Source organism: Corvus hawaiiensis, chromosome 9 (genome assembly GCF_020740725.1).
Source record: "Corvus hawaiiensis isolate bCorHaw1 chromosome 9, bCorHaw1.pri.cur, whole genome shotgun sequence".
NCBI lineage: Eukaryota > Metazoa > Chordata > Aves > Passeriformes > Corvidae > Corvus > Corvus hawaiiensis.
Genome location: NC_063221.1, coordinates 27678587 through 27701787, shown reverse-complemented (window position 1 = coordinate 27701787; position 23201 = coordinate 27678587). Strand labels below are relative to the sequence as shown.

The following is a 23201-nucleotide window of genomic DNA, read 5'->3' as shown; positions in this document are numbered from 1 at the left end:
AGTGGCATGTACAAATAGGTGTAGTGGATTCATACCTTGTAGGCATGCAGAGTTTTCAGCTTTAAAGAATTCTGCTCACTAATTGCCTGAAGCATGGGGGAGCAAAAGAAAATGGGTATTTAGCACCTCTGTGCTTGCTGTTGCAGAACTTCGTGAAGTGACATGTCTCCCAGACACCTGGCCTGATGCCAGTATCATCACTGCATTTTGTGCTGCACAGAGGAGTAGATTATGGGGGGTTTTTTTAAGTTAAGTTGCTTCAGCAAGTTCTCCTGTTATTAGGAAAAGACAGCACTGTAAGGAGAGTTGTCATCTTTATTTTAAAATCTTGTAGCAATTGATTTATATTATTCTATTGACACCAATTTTGACAAGTTTTGTCTTCCATTTCATGTAATGGAAATTCCATAGAAGTCCCATAGCAGACATCTCAGAAGGGTGGTGGGTAAAAGCCTGTAGGGTGTTTTTAATTTTTAAACCACCTTCATAATTCAAAGCTACAGCCAGCTGAATTTCTGTTGGAATTGAGAAAACAGTATATAATCAGATTCACAGACGAAAATGATGCCAGCCAAATTATACTCTTGTACAAAAAACAATTACACAACACTGATTAAATTACTGGATCAGTACCTTTTTGAAGTTGCTGAAATACATAATAATTAGGTTATTGAAGATTAGAGGTGGTGTTTTTATGTGAAGGATGGGAGTTGGGAGGGAAAGGACTTAAAAATAGTAAAATATGGTCATCATGAAGAAGCCATCTCTGCTAGTAAGGTACCAAACATAAGTTTTCTTTTTAAATTCAATTATCCAATATTTACAGAAGTCTCTGAATATCAACCAGTTGCCATGGAAATAGGGAGACTAAGCAGATAAACAAAAACAACACCTGAAATTAAATTCAATTTGAATGGACATGCAGTTTGCTTCCATCACTTGCATTGTATCAGGCATCTGTACACTGTGCAATATGTTTCATTCAACACATGGTTTGAAACCCAAAGGTAACCAAGAAAGAAAAAGTTGATACAATTAGCATCTTTATGTAAAATTTCACACTCCACAAAACAATGCAATTGACACAGGGCTTACATAGAACATTGGGTGATATTTTGTACTCACTGTGACGGCTTGGAAATATAATTCACTGCACAATACTGACAGAATATTTACAGAAAATGAGAGCAATCATTAGTCTCTTATAAATAAGGTGACCAAATATCCCAGCCTTCTATGAGTACATGCAACCCCCTCCATGATGAAGTCATGTCAGTTATTTTGCTCTAATGAGCTTTCTCCTATCCCCATCAGTATTCTAAAAACAAAAGAAAGATATCACACACAACCAAAAGTAGTCACACAACAACAAAACCCCATTCTTGGTTTAAAATGTAAATTTTCAAACATCCTTTTAGTACTGTCGCATTTTAGTTCTGTTTCTACTGCTTTACTTCAGTGGGTTTCCCCTTTCCCTGAATGTGATGCTGGTCCCCACCTTGACAGGAGCAGGGAGGACTCTGGAGAAATGTAAAAGGCATCGTTCCAGCAGTAAGGAAAACAAAAGAACATGGCTTGCAGGCAAAAGGAAAAGGAAGCTGAAGACCCCATTTGGGTCTAGAAGGGCTAAGAGACAATGGACATTTTGGTCGCCTTAGTTACAAGTCTCTGTCACCTGCATGCATGGACTTTTGTTTTAATCTGTAAGTGTTGATCTCACAACCACACACAGTTCTATTCAAACACCAAACTGGTGAACAGTGTTATGAACAGCAGTCACAGGGATGGAATAACCTTTTCGCCCAGAAGCCACAAAACAAGATACTCCTTGAAGTCTTCTTTTCAGCTGTGCATATCAATCTGTACAAGTTCCATCTCCTGGTAGCCAGCACTAGCCCTACAGGCATGACCAGCTCAAGCTGTGACCCTTTACAAGTTGTGTACGAGGTTGCCATTAAAGGTGACGTTCAGCAAGGTTACCACACATGGTTTGGGTACCACAGTTACCAGCAAATCACTTTAATGGTGACCAATATATTATAAGTTACTCCAACTACACACATATCAGAGAGGATTATTACAGAGACAATACTTTACACTCCTCTACCTGCAGCTTTCAGTTTGGTTTGGTTTGTTGCTGTTTCCTACATGGTGGTGGTCTCCCATGGCGCATAATGTGTTTTTCTAAACTATCCAGGATGGCAATTGCAATCCTTTGGACATGGGGATCAGTGTGGACATTTTCCTTGATGTTGTACAGATGCTGCAAACCACCTTCTTCAATTAACATGCTGCAGTATCTGGCGGCTGTAATAGATTATAAAAAGGGAGTTAAAAACAGAATTATCTAGGGTAAAGGTAGCAGATACTGTAAACACTGATTCAAATTCACTTTTGTCTCCAGGCAGTATTTAAGACATTCCCTAAAGTGTCCACAGAAGTGCATCAATACTTCAACAAGTGACAACACAACAGAGGTATTTGGGCAGGATTCCAACTGTAATCAGGTCTCCTACCACGTCTGTGTCAGCTGACTGGAAAGTGCTCTGTAATATGTATTCTCTCTTCCCCCCACCTCCTCTGTGCACATTTAAAGTGCACATAAACCAGAAGAAATGGGAACCAAATGCACTATAGAGTCTGTGAGTATCCATGTAAATATCAGCACCTTTCCCAAAAACCTTGGTACAGAACAGTTACCAAAAAACGGTATGAGATACACTACATCACTTGCCCAGGCTTGGAGAGTGAATACAAACTAGTTCCTTCCAATAGTTTGCCAAATATATTGATGGTGGCCTCTAATTAGTTATAAGCTGCTATGAATGCCTTTCCAGGGATTTTTCCACTTACATTCTGGAATTCAATAAGTTGAAATCACATCTCCATCAGCTGCAGCATTATTAAGAGCAGGGAACAGCTATAAAAAGAGCTGTATGGTGAATGTAATGTTCAAGCTCCAGAAGTTGTTATGGAAAGGTCAGGATGACTGTAATGCAACCCACAGGGCGTTACCTCAGATGGGCCCAATTTCACCACTCATCTCAGTGATGCAACACCAGACTTGTTTAAATGCTGACACTGGGCATTTCACTGGGGATCACATTTACTGCAGTGCTACTTATATTTTAGTTAGGTTACCTCATTGAGTGACTATGACAGACAACCAGAAGAAGGAGAAAAAATACACAAAAAATTTAAAACCAATTACTTCTAGACTATTTGACACTGTCATCTGTAGGAGTGGATCAAAATAAAAAGCATCTCCTCTCCAAGATTACTAAAAGCTTTCTTGGTGCCAAGCACCAAAAGTTGAAGATTTTCCTTCCAAATACTTCATATTTCAGAATTAAACACATTTTCTCTCAGAGTAGGTTATTACATTTGCTACCAAACATTTGGTTTCTTTGCAACTTTGTCCAGAAGCCTCTGGCATCAATTACCATCAGAACTAAACTTCAGGAATTCTGCCTTGGCCTCAGATCAGGAGTAGGCCAATACAAACTGCAGTAGCATGTTAAAAGCTCAGAGGTGAGGGCAGACAAAATACCAAAAATAAATAGAACAAATAGGACAACACTAAGTTAACAGGACCGAGACACAAAGAGACATTAAAATCTGTTATCCAGAGTCTGACCAGTAAAACAACTTTGTCAGAACAGTCTGACTTCAATGTGAAAACCTTCACAGATTTCTGGACAGCACCCTGGGAACAGTGGCTCATTATATTTATGAGCTCTATGAAGAGCAGCAAAACAGTGTTGTGTGTGCATTTTTATTATGTCATGTTATTGGTTGGTCCTGAATAGATGCCTTATCCCTGCAGAAACAGTGATTTATGGGACAGAGATAAACAAGCCTAGATATGCTGCCATCAAGGAGATTGAAAACTGGCACGGAAAACACTTTCAATACTTCAGAAGAAATCTGCTTTATCTAGACATATGCATGCCAAAAATTTCTGTCAAAGAAATAAAAAAAAAGTACTAAAAGCCAGGAAGGTTAGTCCCCTCCTACATTTAGTTATGGTTGGGGGATTTATTTCCTTTTCCAACACCTGTGCATTACTACTTCTCATTTTGCAGATAGGAAAGACAGGTTAAGAAAGTGACTTCTGCGTCACAGCAAGTTAGTGCAAAAAAGCAATTAGAGATGAGGACTAACTATAGCTTCTGTTCTACTAGTAAGACACTGCTACCTGCTATGGTCATTGTTCTTAATTTAAAGGGAATTTGTTGCCTATCATTAGTATCTGCATATTTTATTTGAATAAAAACACATGTGCAAGCAAAAAATGTACTTAAATCTTCACAAATCCACATTTTGGAATTAATACTATGCATCTAACAGTAAAATTGCAGTAAATAGAAGAGATGTAAAGAACTTTTACTACTCTCTTTCTGCCACATTTAGCCAAGCCCCAAATGTAGTTTCTCAGATGATTAGGAGTGAATACCCCAGAAATTCTTATTTTTCCCACTCCATGCTAGTGACTAACATACAAAACAAGAGAATTTTAAGGGTAATATTCTCTTAATACATACGATTTTTGCTGCAGACGTGCTGCATGGCCCACACTGCCCATAACTGGACACCAGGTGTCATGAAACAGCCAAGCAGTGGAAAAAACGGATTGAAAGACCTATTAAAAAAAAAGGAAACAGTTACTTGCTTTACTACTAAATATTATTACTTCAGAGGTCACATGTCTGCTCATTCAGCCATATGTTAACTGCAGGGGACATTGATAAACATTAAGAGGCTGGTCTGCTGCATCTAAAACTCGTTTAAGAGAATTGCTAGCAAAAATCAGATATAATAGATACGTGGTATGCTTTTTTTTTTGTTTTCCAAACTCTTGATTACAAGACAATACTTACCTGTAAGCCACCATCTCACATTCTGGGGTTGGCCAATTTAAAATGGCAGTATGCTGTAAAATACAGAACCAAGAACATTGATTGTTAAATACAAACATTGAAAAAAATATAAAAGACTATGATAAAATTCACCATCGTTTCTGTACCAGCTGTTCAAGGAGAGATGTCCTCTGGCTGCGACTTAATGTCCAGGCCTGCTCTCCTCGAGATATCAGATGAGCAATAATCCCTGCTGCAAAGTAGCTGACTTCCACCTCCACACTGTGCAACAATTTACTGATGTGGTCTATGAAGTCCTTCCACATCAATTCAGAATGGAGCTCTTTAACTTCAGCTATGTTATTCTGGAATGGGGAAAATAATCGTAAAGAAAGAGAAAACGTCAACACAAAGATCACTGCGTGAGGGAGACAAACAAAAACTTGAACTATATTGTGTGAGTAGACACATATAAACACTCAGATGAGACCTCCATACATCCAGCTGACCACCACATGCCAAAATACTACTTTTGCTTTAGGAAACCTTTCCAGTCTAATGCAGGGATTTGCTTCAAAACAAAGAGGTTTTCTTGTAAGTGATTTTATGCCATTAACAGGTAGATTACACTAAATCAAAGGTTGTTTTTAACATTGTCAAGCACAATTTCAAAAAATTTCAGCAGTGCAAAATTCTGCATTCCACTGACTTTTTAACCTACTTTTTGCATTTGGACTCATGTGAAGCCACACTCTCCTTTCTTAAAAGCTCTTTTTATTTACTGTAACCATCAACTTCAATATAACTCTTGAAGAAACATAGAAGAGTCCAAAAACAAATTGTGAATAATATACACTACAAGGATTAAAGAAGAACGTAAAAAATATTAGGGAATTTTTCAGATTAACATAGAGTAAAAAAAAAACCCTTTCAAATTTAAATTTTAAAAGTACATATTTCAGACTTTTTTTTTCTTTTTTCATCTCACCAGAAGTCCAAGAACTTTCTGTTGGATGGATGATTCAGATGGAAAAGACTGTGGATAAAAGAAATGAACACCAGGTAAACGTTTATGATTATTATTGACACAGCTTTAATTATAAACTTGTGTTGATAATCCACCACCAAGCTCCCCCTCCTCACCTCTAAGACTCTCATGAAAAGTTCTAGCCCTTGATTTTCTATAAAGTGCCGACACGTCGTTGGAGATTCATCAGTGAGGTTCCAAAGTGCACTCAGTGTGAACTTGAGGGTGGTATCTACAAGATTCTGATTTGTTTTCTGTTTAACTATTTGTAGAAGTTGCTAGGGGGAAAAATATCAAAATATCAATGTATGTATTAGCTCCTCTGCTTCTTTCTGCACTAACTGGGCAATGCATAGCTGTCATTTATATGCAGAGTAAAGATCTATATGTTTAGAGTCAAACTATACAAAATTTAACAGCTATTAAACTTTTTACCTCCCCTCTGAACTGGCTGCCTGCTAAAGGAATTCCTTTGTTTTCATAGAAATTACATGTGTAGGGCTATTACAGATGGCACAAAGCCATCCACGGAACTCTGAACCTTTACAGCAGTATTTACTTCAAATATTCTCCTTCTGAGCATCTTTTACCTTCAACAATGAATTTCAAATCAAGATATGTCTTGCTATTTTACTTTGCATTAATTGTGTGAATTTTTTCCACTCTTGCTTACATTCTAAACAATTTTCACATGGATACATGTTAATATGTTCTTAGAATTTTATCTCTTTCTGTTTACTTTGTATCTTCAGGAATACTGCCAGTATGAACAGCTGGGATGGCAGGAAAGTATCTGACTTACCCTAACAATGAAGAGTTCTGCACCAAGTTGAGCTGTTTGCTCTGTTGAAAGCTGGAAACAAACAAAACCAAATCAACAATTTTTTAGACTTGAGAAATGTTATCCTGTCATCCCAAAGCTTAACTCCATACCTTTGCAGCAAGAATGGAAATTATGGCTACAGCCATCCTTTGCATGTTTTGATCTTCATGATTACACAGCCACTGCATAACAAGTTTGGCTGCTTCAAACCTGGAGGTTAAAAATAAAATTAATTTTCATAAGTCTCGTAAGTCTTAGTAAAGGAAAGATGTACACAGACAACAGAAGTATGCTTCACTCCATCAAAAGTAGAAAGATAGTGAAATTGGAGGTATTGTATGAGCCTCTATCAGGTTTAAGATGTTGACTTAGGGTCTCTGACTTCTAATTATGTATCAGAGTGCACAGGAATTGCTTCCAAGAAAGGAAAAAAAATTTGGCACAATCTTCTGAAACATCAGATCATCACACTTCAAAGTATTTGGACAAAACATTTGAGTAGAAAAATGTCTGCAAAAAGCAACCCCAGAGAAATCCTGATTTCTGTTACATGCAATTGATGACAGACCCGTCCAGGTGAAGTAAAAAAACCCTGTATAGCAAAGGATTTTTTCAGACCTATACTCAATGGTATGTATTTGGGTCAACAGGCCTAAAACAATATAGGCCAGATAAATTCAGCACACTGGAATGATTTAAACTGAGCAAAACTGGGACCAGAAACAAAGCTTCTGAAGAAAAATATTCTGCAATGCTACAACTCATTTTAACTAACATCTAAAACTTGCCTGTTAAATGGGACATCCTGAAGGATTCTGTCACTGCATAGTGAAAGAAGGCAATTCTTTTGCAGCTGTGAGAAATGAAAAAGAATTGCTTCATCAGAACACACATTTCAGAACACTTTCTTGCTATGAATCATTAAACATTTTTCCATGAGGTCTGGCACGTGGAGAAACCTTTTGCTAAGACCCACAAGACAGAATCCCATAGAAAGCAGAGAAGTTTTGCCTTGTACCTGCTGATGATTTGGGAAGTGCTCCATGGCCTTGAGGAGCAGGTGAGTGACGTCTGCCAGGAGCCGCACGGGCATTCCGGCCGCCAGGTCCTGCTTGGTCAGGTTGAAGACGCAGGCGCTCGCTGCCAGCTGCACGGGCAGGTTCAGCGGGTGGTTCCTCATGCCAACCACCACCAGCTGCAACACAGCAGTTTGGCCCACGTTAGCTGCTCACACATTTGCACACAGACCTCAAGAACAATCTGCCTCCTGCTTGAGGCCACAACAATGACTCACAGCACCCAATTCCTGCCTCCCTTGTACTTGAGTGAGAAATCCATCTGGTGTAATTTTAATTCTCAAGGAATAACACTTCCTTCTGCTCAGTGATACAAAGCTGGCAGTTTCTACTGCTCCAAGTCCTTTTGCACAGCTTGTAGCAACCTCTCAAAGAAGAGGCTGCACAGATTGCAAGAAATTCCTAGAAAGACCCAGTCTGGGATGCAATCACCAAACCCTTTCAGAGGTGAATGAAGCAGGACAGAGTGTCTGCAGTGCAATGATAGCGATGTAGTGGCTTGTTGTTTGGTGATGAGACATTTCAAATCACATCCAGAGCTGCTAGATCAGGATAGATCTTTTGCAGCTTCCTCCTGAATCACATTTTTGTCTATGTATGTTGATTGTGATCTCACCTACTAATCACCTAATAATAATATTTTTCTTGTTGATTATTGACTGACAAAGTCTTTTTGATATTGATGCCAGCAAATTTAAGGCCACTTGTTCAAGATCAAAGAGGATAAGAAAAAGAAAAACCATGTGTCCTACTGGTGCCTCTTCTTAGGATCACGACAAAACAAACCACCACTGTTGTTCTAGACATGGAAAACCAATGCCTAGAATGGATTTCTAAGGAAGTTTCTAGGCTCCAGGTTACAGCCCCATACAGAACACTAACAATATCCATTCACTTGTTACCACACTGGAGGGTGATAGTAGAGACAACTGTCACTGAATTCTTTCCTTATTACTGTTTTGTGAGCATCAGCAGAAGGCACTGCTGTGTCTGGTGAATAGGACTGGACAGACCTTTGATCTGAACCCAAACAGATATGATCTAATGACAGAATTCAGCATCTGAAGAATATTTCATATCATATTCAACGTTATGTGAAAAAATTAATTTACACGCTACTAAATTTAGATAATTTCCATTAGTACAGAACAATTTTGCCTAACATAAAACACTACAGGGCATCTTCTACATCACTCTTGTTTAAATAGTTCTTTATTTTTATTTAACATTACAATTTGAATCTTACAAAACACAACCAAAAACTTAAAAGCTTATAAACTAATTTATATCAGGGTATTGGGAATGAGATCAGGAACAGCACAGGAGAATCATCAAAACTATTATTTTACCTTTAAAATTTCAGGCTTAGTTTTTTCCATTACATGTGTCAGGCTGAATAAATGGAAGAGTGCTTCTCTCACAAAGAAGGCCCGTTCACTGTAACGCTTCAGTGCTTCCGAAATCTGAGTTTCATTTGCTTCTCCTGACACCTGTGAACACAGAAATAATCTTTAGTTCAAGATGTCATCATTTTACTTTCAAAGTTTCATTCTCAAAAAATGCAAAGCTGCAGTTTCAAAGGCAGTGATTTGGCCAAGTCCTTTAGTAAGTAAATGATTGCCAGCCTGCTCTATTTTCCATTTATTATTTTCTCTGTTTATAACTGTAAGATGTATAACCAAAGATGGTTTGTTCCTCAGTCCTACTATTTAATCAATCATTGCTGCAATCACTGTTTCTTAAAATTCTTAGGGCAGCATGCACAATTTGTTCTACTTAACATGGCACATACAAAAAAACCAAAATGTTCATAGATTAAAGTGTCACATTCTGTGCATTCAGTATTGTATACAGGCATATTTCTTTGAAACTTGTGATATCAGGAATCTATTACAGCCTGAGCAAACTGATACCATCTTGGATTTTGTTTCATACTCTCCACTGATTAGAACAGGGCAACCCTGTTTACTGACATGTTGTGCAGCCAATTATACCCTACATGAAAAATTTCCACTTGGCTTAATGTTCTCAGCTATAATATCTGCCTAGTGTTCATAATCAAATTTCACAGGGCTGCTGTAAAGACAGTAATATTTTACCTCTGCTGTTTCCAAGAGTTCTGTGTCTTGTTTACTCTTAAACAGTATTTAGACTAAGCAGTTGAATATTTCAGTAGAGTTACTAATGAATTTAGGCCACCAAAAAAAAAAAAAAAAAAGAAATAATGCAAACTGCATTTTGCTAACCACACTGCCACAAGTCTATTGTGACTTTCACATTACTAGAACCTTCTTCCTTCCTGCCTTTTCATGGCACAGACAATTCGATGAAGCACGCATTCTGAACAGCAGGGATTACATTGTATTATTTTATACCAAACATGAGGTATAACCTCCTGATGCTGTACTTCATCACACCAAACGGGAACTTGCTTTCTCCAACTATGCATTTCAACATTCAGACACTTTGCTATCAGCTGTGACAACTAAGTACTCAAGAGACCTGGCTCTTAACAACTGTCAAATATTTCAGGGGAAAAAAAATACCAAATCGTGTAGCTGTGTTACTCCGCTTGCATATAACAAGAGCATTTTGAATTTTAAAACTGAAGTGGAAAACTCAACTTGCACAGGAGACACACTAAACTATGGACACATTAGGCTCTCTTCCTCATTCCTTCTGCAGCTTCCAACATCTTCAAGGCACAGCAGGAAAGAAAACTCAGTGTCAAAGATGATATACCACTGACATGTCTAAAACGTATTTTTTAAAATTAATTCTAACCCACTCATTCTCCAATAACTGCATTTGGATTCTACAGAACAGGGAATGATGTCTTGTTGCCTGCCTCAAAAAGATAAATAAATGCACTTCAGAAAACATCATCTCATCGTAAGGGGCTAAGTAATTGAGGGTTTGTTGAAGAAGAGGAAGTCTTTCCTAAGTTATTGCTTCTTAGGTGTTGTATTCATCACCAGAAGACCTTTCAAGATGGGTAGAAATATCGTAAGAGGAAATAGCACTGGTGATGGAGCGTAACAGCAGCTGAGTTATTCAGCTTTATTGTATCTACCGTGTTAATCACGACCTGCTCAAAGCTCATGCAAATTCTACCTCCACCCCTTACACAAAGCTGACTTATGCCAGATACTGTCTGGAATCCAGAGAATATTATCCCAGTAAGTGAATTCAGACCAGACAAAGTTCAGCTCCCTTAGATATGCTAAATCAGGATCTAAGGTTCATTGAAAAGGCACAGAAAACAGATGCTTCTTACAAGTATATGTATATATACAGTATTATGTAACTTCAGCAGTTTGCATCAAAATTAAGTAGGAATTTCACCTAAATCCAGTAATTAAAATTAACAGCTAAAAAAAAATGAACCTACAGCCTCCTTCCAAAACACAGACACACAGTTGTTACAAATGATTAGTTCTATTTTCCCTACACATTGTATTTTTTCAGTGAAATTAATTCCCCCACTTAACCTTCAGGTTTCCTTCTCCTGTTAGGAACTCTGAGTAGCCGGCGTCAGTAGCTAGCAGTCCTACAAACTGCATTGTGGGCCGCTGCAGAATGAATGCTTGTACAGCTTTATCTGTGACATGTTTTCTTCCAGAAATGTCCAAAGACACAAGGTTAGGCAAGATATCTTTCTGTTCCAGTAAACGAAGAGCTATGTCCGATGTGAATTGTTTGTCATCCGAAATATCAAGATGATTCAGGTATTTTAGTTCTCTTATAACATCCAGAATCTGCGTTGTGGTCATTTTCAAGCATTTCAGGTGGTGCATGGTCAAAGACTTGAGCCGGTCTTTGCAGGTGAGGAGTGCTGTTATGTCAGTGACGGAGGTGTTGGATATATCCAGACTTTCCAGCCTGGGAAGTGAAGCAACATCTGCCAAGTCCTCATTGTAGAACAGCACGTTGGTGATGCTCAACGCGCGGAGCCCGGACAGCTGACTGAAACACCTCTCGTAGGGGTCTTCCAGAGAAAGAGTCAGTGAGTTCAGCACCAGGCACTGCAGATTCTGCTGGATCCACTTATTGCTGCCCAGTCCACTGATAATGTCTGTGATTGTTATATCTGCATTTACCCCCGTAGCATCAAGCTCCACCAGCTTGTGATGGCAGAAGGCTTTCCTGAAAGCCACGGCTGAGATTTTGGCTTTGCGGATACAGGCTCGTTTCAAGCGCATCTGGTTGCCTCGGAAGATGCCCACGGTTCCATCATTCAGAAGCCCTGTTGGAAAACAGCATCAGTGCTTGGTTCCAGTGTTACACAACACCACTTCAACATTAAGAACCCAAAGGGTACCAAGTGTTAGCAGAGAAGATTAATTACAAAGTAGTTTGCCTTGGATCATTATGACACCGATTCCAAAATCTTACATTAGAGATTCCACTTTGAAGACTATGACGTCATGTTTGGAAAATTCCAGGTTTAAGAATAGGACAGATAAATTAAGAAGCAGTAAATGCAAGTTACCTGTTTAGTTCAGAAAATGGTACACACTAAATAAATTATGGGTATGATTCAAAAACAATCAGACTGCTGCCCTCATTTGCTGTATTTTTCTCATTGAACTGGTTAGAAGTGTGCTAAAAACAGAATTTCAAAATTTCTCAGTGTGATTCTCCTTTGGCCACAGTTCCATTAACCTCAAGAATGCACCACCTATCAATGACCTATTCTCATCTTGCTTTAACTAAACAATCTAGCATTTGATTGAATTCATAAGTAGGATCAATACTAAATTAAGCTAATTAAGTCCTATATGAAGAAGGTAGGAGTGTTGCTCAGAAACAAGCTGAATGTGAGAAAGAAACCTAAGAAGTGATTCAAAGAATAGAAAGAGGAGGGCAAGGAAAGGGTGGGAAGGAGAAGAAGACAGCAGTGAAAAAAAGAAAAAGCAACAATCTTGTTTAGTATCTTTTTACTCTGTAGAAAGAAAGCCTAAGTAGCCTTTTCTTGCAAAACACTGGCAACGTCCTAACTGAAACAATACATTGAGTTCCCTCCATGGAATTATCAAAAATGCATTGAATATACCAATATGAAATCTTAGTGTCTTATCAATAGAAGGATTACAAAAAGCCATGAGAAGGGTACAGTTGCACAAGCATCCACACAAAAGGAGTAGGAAGAACATGCCCTAATTTTGCTCTATAGGGTTATAAATGTCAACACTCCTGGCTTTTAATCTTGTATCTTCACACATATTTAACAAAGAAAATTAAATAAAAATCCAATATATTTGAATAATAACATCATTGCCACTACAGTTTGGATTTAATTCATGGACTAGTAATTGCCTCTGTGACAAAGGCAAATTAATATTAAGATTTGCAGACCTTTCTAAGGAGCAAATGGTTCAGGCATTTCTGACCAAATAGTCAGGGGACTACTCTCCTCTTTTGTGGGGAAAGCAAAAATATGGCATGAAACAACTGGTATGCAGCAGAAAAAGTAAAAGCAATAAATACAATTATAGTTTAGTTAAAGTATCACTAAATTTACTTCTTCATTTTTGCTTATCTCTTCATTTAAGGACCAAAGCTCTCTCCCTGGCCTACTTTAGCCACACCATGTTTTCCTGCCACGCACTTTTTTCCATCCTGCACCCTCTGTGTTTGTGACATTTTGGTGTCTGGAAGTGTCTTCACCATTGCCAGCACTGGTAATAAGTTTCTGGTAATTCGGTTTCCTTGAATCTGATTTCTTGGGACTACTCTAAATAATTCCTTATCAGAAAGTAGTGTATACTAAAGATTAATTTTTTTTTGAGCTTATCTTTTTTTAGGACCATTCCTTTGTTATTTCTGACCAGAACAACTTGAGAAAACCAGAACACCAGTACTTGCCCAGGAGGACCCAAATAAAATCTGCACGTATAGGACAGGGTATTTGGTCTGTTTACAGTAATTTTTCTAGTGTCATGTCTCATTTTTTAACAGAGTCTCCAAGATTTCAAGGAACGGGTCTCTTACCTCTTCTCTAGCATACTCTGTACATTCATTTTTTCATGGTAAGACGTTTTATTATACAAATTTTATCATGCTTAAAGCAAGCAAACAAGAGGGCAGCCCTCTCCTCAGAGATGTGCTGACAGAGAACCAGTAAGCCAGTACACAAAATATAAGAATACCATAAGGTGTTTATACTGCTCTAAAACTGAGTGCTTTCAAACAAATAATTCCATTTCAATAAAAGTGTTAAAAGAGATGAGAAACTTTTAATGAATCACAAGGTTATTTTCTAGCTTAATTACAAGGGCACACAGTAAAAAACATTCAATTAAATGCTCTTCAAGAGATATTGTTGCTAGTAGAATCAATTTTTTTGTTGTTGAAGTGATTGAAAGAAGATTAAAGAATGTTAAATTAAAGGAACATTAAAATCATAAACCAAGACAAAGAGCTTTCTATTTAGATTTGTGTGGCAATGCAAAGCTCAGCTGAAGCTGTGAAAAGCAAAAAGAACAAAAATTTTCTGTTAAGAGATTACAGAAGAGTTTTAACAGCTGCAGCAGCAGATTCTACCAGAAAATATAGCAGAACTGCACATTCTGGTGAAATATTTTCACCAATGACCCACAAATGATTGTTTTTACCATGAAATGCCATTGTCTGCAGCAGTCGATCAGCCACTTCTTGAGGGAACATTCCTGGCTCCTGCAAGCAAAACGTTCCATCTTGCCTTTCTGTGCAGAACTTCTCTAGGTTGGCAGTCAGGAAATTCAAACAGATATCAAGTAAAGAATACGGAGAAGCTTCCTCCTGTCATATGCAAAACACAATGAAACAAAGGAGATTTAGTCAAGTCATTCTTTCTATGAACCTTCCATTACTCTATAATGTCTTTTTTGTTAGTCTGGCAAATATTACAAGAGGAGACGTCTCCCTCAGAGGCACACAAAGTCAGGTCACACAATGAACAACTGGCCAAACTGATGGGAGCCTCCTTCCCCTGTCACCCCAGAACCACATCTAGTCACGTCTGCTGTGCTTGAACCCTACTTGTGTTCCCAGAGGAAGAAAAGCAATTGCTGAAAAATAATTTTAATTTATGTCTACTGGGAATTAATCAATCAAAACAGACTGAAAGACAACTTAAAAATCAAATTTTACTTCTGGATTTAAAATATTTCTTTTAATCTTTCATTTAAGTCAACCCATATTAGAAATTTACTACCAACCTAGGTAAGAAATGCAGATACTGCGGATAAATTGCAGATATGGGAGCAATTTCTGATACTGAAACGGGCAGCTAGAGCTTCAGATCAAAAAAGGAAACCCAAAAAGAACTGGTTTAATTCCAAATTTTGTGCAGCAATAAACTAACATCTATTACAGTAATCCTCTTCCTCCTTCCAGGCGCTGTGCACCTGGGAATCATTTATAGCAGAAGTCTGGGTACAAAGGACAAGGCAGAATATAAACTTGATCTCTTCCCTCAGAGTTTGAGATTGTATACTGATACATGAAAATCTCAAAGGGTTTTTTTATTCCATGTCTAATAATAACCTACTGTTTTCAGCCACACAGATTAATCAACATAAAGAATGACTCTCAGCAGTGTGAATCATCCTCAGCACCACACAAAAGAAGGCCGAGTGACTGGTACATACTCCCCCAGACAATATTGAAAATAACAGCATCAACTGTTGTCAGATCTCATCTGTAGGAAAAATAGTAGCTTCCCTTTTATACTGAAAGTTCTGGATCATTTCACCTTTCTTTCCCAGCTCATTTAACTTCTGTTGCTTCGCTTGCCTAATATGCTGATCACAGGAGTACTGAAATATGTAAAAGGTTATACAGAAGAAGTATAAATAAGTTTACAGAGATATGTCTTCTAAAATAAGGTGCACATATTTGAGGACTGGGAGGTACCACATTAGGGCAAAGATGGAATGGAGCCTATCTTTAATGAATCATGTACTGACAACAATTAGAGACTGCAGTTTAATAGCTCCTGAAGACTTAAGTACAGGCTTGGGAAAGAAATACTCCAAATTATTCAAATACAAGCTCTTTCTGCAGCTTTTGACATGCAACTTTCATTCCTTTAACTCAGTTTTGCTAAGTGCTTAAGTTTCATTATTTGTTTAAGCTTTATTATTACATTGTATTGATGCAAAAACAGGAGTTACTTTGTGATGCAACTTGCTCCCATACCAGAAACTTCAATTTTGGCTGCCTCCAATCTTAAGCTGATAAGAAAAGGAAGGACAGAATTTGGAATTGTGAATGTCTTTTGTTTCTTTGTAGTGTGCAACGATGCCTGATTATTTTAAAATAGTACATTTTTAATACGAAATGGGAATTTTTTTTTTTTTAAACTTGATATCAATACATATACCCAGGGCTTATATGACAGCTGATGAGTCAAACAAAAATCAGAATCCTTATTCAAAGGTGTACGAAAATCATTCCCACTGAAGCAAAGACATCCACATTTCCCATGAGATCTTGTGTTTCTAATTTGATGCTCAAAGATGACAAAACCAATACTGGCTCTCTTCATTCCTCCTGGAACTGTTCCTTCCTTTCTGCCAGAAAAGCTGAAACACTTTTATGTATCAGTGAGCAAACTTCAATGAGAATTTTTAGCCCTGCAGATAGGCCACTGGCATATGACTCAGAAAACTATTTTTTCAACCAGTACCTCTGAGTGGCCAATCTGTCCTTTGGAAATGCCGGTTTAATTTTTATATAATTCCTTTGGAAGTTCATACAAGGTATCTCCATACAATCAAGGAACAAAAACCACAAGCAGGGATCAATTACACTTGCAAACAACACAGTTCCATTTTTATTAACTCCACTCATTCCAGTCATAGGAGACATTTGTAATATTTCTTCAACTTGCTGCCAAAAAACTGAGAAAACACCTCAAACAAAGGCTCCTGAGATAACCTGGGCAGACAAGCAAAATGTTTTTATCTGTATCTAATAAAGTCCAGTGACAAGCACCCTAAAAACAATTTCCTAGACTGTCTGCTACTGAAATAGAACAGCTCAAACGCAGTCTGGAAGCCTTTTATGTGAGCTGGAGGCATTCCTTTTCTCGCTTTTCTTTACTTAAAGACAATATTGCCCAGTTAAAGTTGTATTTAAGCTCTTAGAAGGTCAGAATTTAAGTGGTTCCTTTCTCTAGCTCTGCTTTTGAATGTCGGGTTGAAGACAAACCTGGCATTTGTTTTCAGATCACTTTCTGTCTAATGAGATACTACACATGTGTGTCAACCATTGCACAGTGTTTAAATTTTAATTTTTTTTTTAAATTTAATAAACATCACTCAGCAGTTTTTGAGTGGAACTTTCATTATGGTAGTTTACTTTTTCATAGTCATCTTAATTATATGATACTTCAATTAACCTCATAGTTTCTTTCATTCCATCAAATTAACTGAGTAGCCAGGAAACAAATACAAAAATTAATTCCCCAAAATACAGAATTATGCATTACAGGATGCAAGCTGGGGTGCCTTCATTAACTAAAACATATATTATGAGAATAATGTGACACATCTAAAACCTAGCTAGTTTATGGAATAGCATAAAAAGTAGAATAATTGCATTTAGATGGGCTTTTAAAAGCTTATTCAAATTAATTATTTTTTGACAAAAACCTTTTTAAGTGCTCAGTATAATCAAGGCAAACCAAAAGTGTGCAGGGGAGTGGGGTAAACTGCCTGGCTACCAGCCTCTAACAGTAATCCAATACAGAGGTGAACTGAAATGCAAAACCTGCTTCAACTTGATGTTCCCAGTTCAGCTCGAGCTCACGCCAGGGCAGCTGGAAAGGTTCTCCCAAAGAACGCTATCCTCCACACTTTCTTTTGAGAACTCCATGAATCAGCTTTAAATACCACTAGAATATATTTAACACATATTTTAAAGTGCAGTCAAAAGGCAAAAAGAGCTTAAGGCAACATATTAAAGCACCGGGAATAAGTTAGAGATTCTTAAACCCAACATTACAAGCCTAGATTAACTAGCTAAGTGTGAGTATCAAAACAAAATCCTGTTCCTCTGGGAAAGCATCACCAGGCAAGCACCTGCTTATATAACAATACCTAAAAAGAAATAAGAAACAGTTGTTTCAGTTGTGACAGTTGCTGTTTTCTGTCAGTAATTACAATCTAGCTTTCCAAAAAAAAAAAAAAATAAATAAACAAAACCCCTAAATTCCACTGCCTTTTTCATTACAGGGGTTGTGATCCTACCAACTCCAGCCTGACAGATTCAGTTCCTACAGGCTCTGGCTCTCAGGCTCATTAAAAACCAAATCTTTTTTTTTTTTCCCCATCAGTAGTGTTTTGTTTTGGTTGGTTCTTTTCACCCTCAGTAAGCCAGTATGTAACACTGGAAAACAGATACCAATTTTATCTCTAACAGAACCATGTCTATGATGTGCTCCCCAACTTTTACACCCAATTGCAAACTCAGTATGACAAACCCCAAACATGCAAAGTCTCTGTAAGCCAGACCCACCTGCTTTTCCCTCTCTGAATTCTCAAAGGAGGAGATGGGTACAGGGTTAGGGACTTTTCAATTTGTGGCAGTCATTTCTCTCAAAACATTAGCAGAAAAATAAGAGGTAATTTAGAGCCTCACTCTCTGGTTTGGATGTACCATGTTTCCCAGCTGTTTTCCACCTCTCCACAGCCCCAAAACTTTACTAACTTTCTTAAAATGAACATTCTTAAAACAATTAAGAAATAGCAACTCAAGCAACAGCCATCAAAATTCTTCTGAGTGCTAATAATGGAAAGGCAGTGAAAAATAAACTGTTTCATGATTTATGCTACTAAGAAAGCTTTATGGTTATCCTATTTAAATTAAGTTAAATGGAATTAAACTGAAGTAGGTGATTTACTAGCCAGACTCAAGGAAGGATTATGCTCAAAACTCCAATTTAATATTAACTATTCTGGCACAAGAAGTGGGAACATACTGATTAAAGCGACTACAGATACGAAGTCAGCAGCGATCACAAGAGGTCTAAAATTAAATAGTATCACATGAAAATGACATAGTAAGGCCACTTATTTCAAGATTAATATTAAGAACTTCAGATACGAGTTCATCAATTAGGAATGATAGAGAGTGGAATGAGAGTGGTGTGCTGAACCACAAGAAAACAAGGTGAAGCAGTGAAAGAAGATGCCAGGAGAAGCATAAAAAAAAAAGTAAGGAACGATTATGTCACTTTCAAGACACTTGGGAGATCTCACAGGGGTACTTATGTTAAGAGATACCTTCATCATTTCAGTTTAAACATAACAGCTACTAGAATGCTCTGGGGAGGAAAAGCACGTTGGGAATAGGACATAAACCCAGCTTTTCTTAGCTAGAAGATCAAAAGGTGAGAGATACAAATGCTACCTATAAATAAATACAGCACAGCGAATATAAACTACAGACGGAAAAAAGCCGTTAAGGAGAAGCACACTGCGAGCATAGCAAAAAGGTACATAGAAATGCCATGGACTGGAAGTTTTGCCATAAATTTAGACACCAGTACACAGTTAAACAATGAAATTCTACCCTAGTTCACTGATTAGAACAGCCGGCACAAAATGTACCTACTTCAAAAATAATGATACATAACTTCATTAGGGGATTGACCGAAATGAGGCTTTTAATGACAATAGATGAGACTAGATCGCCCAGGAAGCTCCTGTTAGTCCTTGAAAAGCAAATATGCACACTCATGTCTGGAGCAGAGGAGCAATCCAAACAGCTCCCATATGTTCTGCTCCGGCCTGTCTAGAGCAGGGAAAGGCTGTTCTTTTGGCAGCTCCGTGCTGGAAGAGCTCAGCGAGGCCCACGCACCGTGCCTTGGCACGGCTTCCTCCAGACGGACCCTGGACAAAGCAATTCCCAGTGGGAAGGTGCTGCAGGGGGGCCGGAGGAGGCAGGAGGAGGCACAGGCGGCTGGGCTGTGCTGCGCCGCGGTGCCCTCACGCCGGCCGGCCGGCCGAGGGGCTCTGCCCCGCTCCGCCCTGGCGGCTGCCGGTGCTCGGCCCCGCACGGTGCTCTGAGGGGCCGGTCACGGCGGCGGGCCCGGGCCTGCCGTCATCGCTCTCCCGGCGCCCAGGGGACACCAGGGAGCACCGAGCAGGGACCGAGCCTCCCTCGCTGCCGTCCGCCGGGTCCCGAGCGCCCTTTTACATAACGGGCGGCAGCGCCGCGGTTACACAACGAACGGCGGGGCTGCCCCGGCCCGGCCGCGGTACCGGCGGCAGGGAGGGGAGGCCTGAGCCCCCAGCCGGGCTCGCGCCGCCGCCATGGCGGCCCCTTCCCCGGGGTCACCTCCGCTACCTGCGCCGGGTCCGGCACACCGGGGCTGCAGGCGGAAAGCTCCCCTTCCCTCCCTGCCTCCCTCCTTCCCTCCCTCCCTGTCCGCCGCCACCAGCCCCTCACCGCCCCCTCACCATCGCGGCGCTGGGTGCCGCCGGCGAGCGCCCAGCCAGCCGGTCCCGTCGCTGGGCTCCTTCTCTTTTCTTTTTTTTTCTTTCCCTCCCTCCCTTCCCCCGTGTTTACCCCCCGACCTGGAAGTGAATGCTGCCTCAGCCGGCCGGGAACCCGCCTCCCTTAAAGGGGCTGCGCCAGCACAGGTTCGTCTGGGCTGCGTGAGCGGAGCCTCAACGTCCGCGTTTAAGGCTCGAGGTGTGGGGAGAAGGGGCCATTGCGCAGCAGAGCGCATCGGCCTCACTTGTTACGAGTGTGTGGGACATTTTCTTCGGCCTGGTTGCTCCGGGAGGGGAGCCAGGACCCGGGAACATCGAGGCGCCGGTGAGCGCCCGGCTGGAGCAGGTGAGCAGTAGATCTGTGCCCCTGGGGACCTCGCACAGCCGTGAACTGGCGTCAGCTTCACGCTGCGTGCTCACAAGCCTCTGCAATTTAAGCGTTTCCTGCACAAACTGGTTTATTCTAGTAATATGAATAATAACCTACACCAGTACAATGGGTTTTGCCGCCTGCTTTGGGGGGGAGCTTTGCCATAAACATAAACCATTCCATCCAAAGTAATTTCAGGTTTCAGATACAGTAGTAGTGAAGAAAACCTGTCTCCCAACCAATACATACAAGGTACTGTTGGTCAAAAGAATACAGTTATTTCTTGTTTCGGGATACAAATAAAGAATTATACAAATACCCTATCCAAATAAAATTATTTTTTATATAGAGTTTACTCTAAAAGAGTAGCTGATTCTACATACAGAAGCTTTGAATAACTGTTGTTTGCAAACCAGCAAGACACATAAATATTAAGTAACAGTTGCTAAAATTATTTATGTTTCTGTCATTACAAGATGGCAAGAGATTCTATAAATACCATGAAACACAGTTTTACCAGTTTGAGGACTACATAGCAAAGCTCAGTTGTAGTTCTAATTCTTTAGATAAGGCTGCTGACGTAGAGAAAATAAATTACGTGCTCAGGATCTGACAAGCACAGAATTAAGAATCTTTATGTTCTGAATTTAACCACTTTAAAACCTAATCTGCTTAGAAGAAACAACTTATATAATTATGGACACAGATATTATCTTAGATAAGGAAGCAGCTCATACTATTATTCTTAGTCCATTACATGTTTCTTCCACTTCATAATGTCTTTGCAAGATTCCAGGCTGTTCTTTCAATATCTTTTAAATTCACTGATTCACTCCTACCTATCACCAGATGTCTCATCTCCCGAATTTATGATAGGAACTGGTCTCAGACAGTGAAAACTTTCAGTGACAGACTGACCCCCTGCTCCCAGTGCCTGTTCTTGGCCTGCCCCGCTGTACTCAGGAATCCTCTCCATTCCTGGTATGGAGCAGCCATATGGTTGAGTTGGCACAGGCTCAACATCAGCTTCAGAAACTGCAAAGACAAAATCCCAGCAAGAGCAGACTCTTCAAGGACTTTAACAAACTCAAGGAATTTCTACTGAGCCTGTGCAAACTGAAATGTTTTCAAAGCTGGATTTTAGAGAAACGGTATTGTTGGTACAAAAGCAGTTCATCTTCCAAAGGCCCCATCCAGAACGGAGATTCATACAAACATTCCCAGATTGCAGCCAGCATAGGCCAAACAATGTGTATGTTCTTCCTGCCGTCTCACACACGTGGCAGTGGGTTTTGGTCAATACATACTGAAAACAAGACTTTAGCTTCATATGGAAAATATGTTTTAACTGCAAGCCAAATTTTGAACAGTCTGAAAAGTTTTAAGGAAATACTTTAGAAGTTGTAACTGGTGTTTCACCTGTACACCTGGCAGGGTTTGCTGCCAGTCCAGCTGGAGATGGTTGGTCACAATTAGTTCTAGCCCTTAATAAACAATCAGGCTTCGTCCTATGGGAGACTCAGCACAGGATTTAACTGAGTTTTATTTATCCCAAAAACTTGACAAGCCACTGTTATCCTAGTGAAATAATTTGGGACAAAGCATTTGCAAATATTCTTTGAAATTTATTTTAACTCAAACTCAGATTAATTATAAGCAATTCACACAGATTTCTAATGTGCTACTTTACTCACATAAAATTCAGTTTGTGCTCAGAACTGCTGGAATTGGATAGTGTGCCATGTTTTGTATAGGTATTCTGTTATCATGTTTGGGTTAAATTAACCCATAATGTTGTGGGTGCCCATCTGTGGAAGTGTTCAAGGCGAGGTTGGATGGGACTTTGAGCAACCTGCTCTAGTGGAAGGTGTCCCTGCCCATGGCAGGGGGATGGAACAAGAAGATATTTAAGGTCCCTTCCCACCCAAACCATTCTGTGATTTTCAGATCCTCGGAGAACCAGGGTTCGTTGTGTGTTAAGTGCTTACCAGTCTCTGGGTGTTTCCAGTGCCCCTGGCACTGCCTGCTCAGTGCAGGTTCCAGTACTTCAAAAAGCAGCTGTGAGAGCTTTTGTGGTACCACAGAAAGGAGCAGTGGCTGGGAGCAGTCTCTCGCAGCAGCACCCCTGTTCTAAAACAGAGTTGGAAATTATTGAGCTGTTAATCCAGACAAAAGCGTGCAGGAGGCAGATTGAGGAATGGGGAAAGCAGCCCCGGCTCCAAGGCCATGCAGAGCGCAATTAATGTACTGTCATGTCTCAGTTTATGGGTTGTGCTGAATCAGACCTCCGGAATACGCATCCAGTGGTGCAAAACTCTGAAAGTAAAATACTAACAGCGTGTTAGCGCTTAAAATAGCTGAACTGTCAGCGTTCCCGGTCACCCCGGGACGGAGCGGTACTGCTGGCGGCGCACCGGAGAAAGCGTAATGAGAACAGCTGAGCAGGAAGGTGCGCGAAGACAGTCTGGGGAAGAGCCGGGGGGAGTGGCCGGAGGAGCGGCTGGAGGGGCGGCCGGAGGACGGGCCGGGGAAGGGGCGGTCGGAGCGGCCGGGGAAGG

General features: G+C 39.9%; 1 protein-coding gene across 3 annotated transcripts; it reads right to left on the bottom strand.

Annotated features, from left to right (window-relative positions):
* Nucleotides 1-295: 295 nt before the first annotated feature.
* LOC125330209 (protein zyg-11 homolog B) lies at nucleotides 296-20326 on the bottom strand. Of its 3 annotated transcripts, none has more exons than XM_048313131.1 (14): nucleotides 20238-20326; nucleotides 14403-14568; nucleotides 11277-12031; nucleotides 9135-9275; nucleotides 7728-7904; nucleotides 7498-7562; nucleotides 6820-6919; nucleotides 6689-6739; nucleotides 6003-6164; nucleotides 5848-5895; nucleotides 5027-5224; nucleotides 4881-4933; nucleotides 4545-4642; nucleotides 296-2307 (listed from the first exon to the last, which is right to left on the bottom strand). In XM_048313131.1, exons 1-14 carry the CDS (start codon nucleotides 20238-20240, stop codon nucleotides 2117-2119), a joined length of 2208 nt encoding a protein of 735 aa, XP_048169088.1. In that variant the 5' UTR covers nucleotides 20241-20326; the 3' UTR covers nucleotides 296-2116. The 3 variants fall into 3 exon arrangements, with proteins under 3 accessions (XP_048169088.1, XP_048169086.1, XP_048169087.1); XM_048313129.1 differs by lacking the exon at nucleotides 20238-20326 and adding an exon at nucleotides 19390-19431; XM_048313130.1 differs by lacking the exon at nucleotides 20238-20326 and adding an exon at nucleotides 15524-15556.
* Between the last annotated feature and the right edge of the window lie 2875 nt (nucleotides 20327-23201).

Bases quoted from the DNA above. Each gene is read 5' to 3' on its own strand.
- LOC125330209 (XM_048313129.1), bottom strand. From the start codon at position 19,416: ATGAAGTTATGTATCATTATTTTTGAA. The intron at 12,032-14,402 runs GTAAAAACAATC...GTTTTCCAACAG, and splicing joins GCAGACAATGGCATTTCATG to GGCTTCTGAATGATGGAACC. The intron at 9,276-11,276 runs GTTAAGTGGGGG...CTGTGTTCACAG, and splicing joins CAGGAGAAGGAAACCTGAAG to GTGTCAGGAGAAGCAAATGA.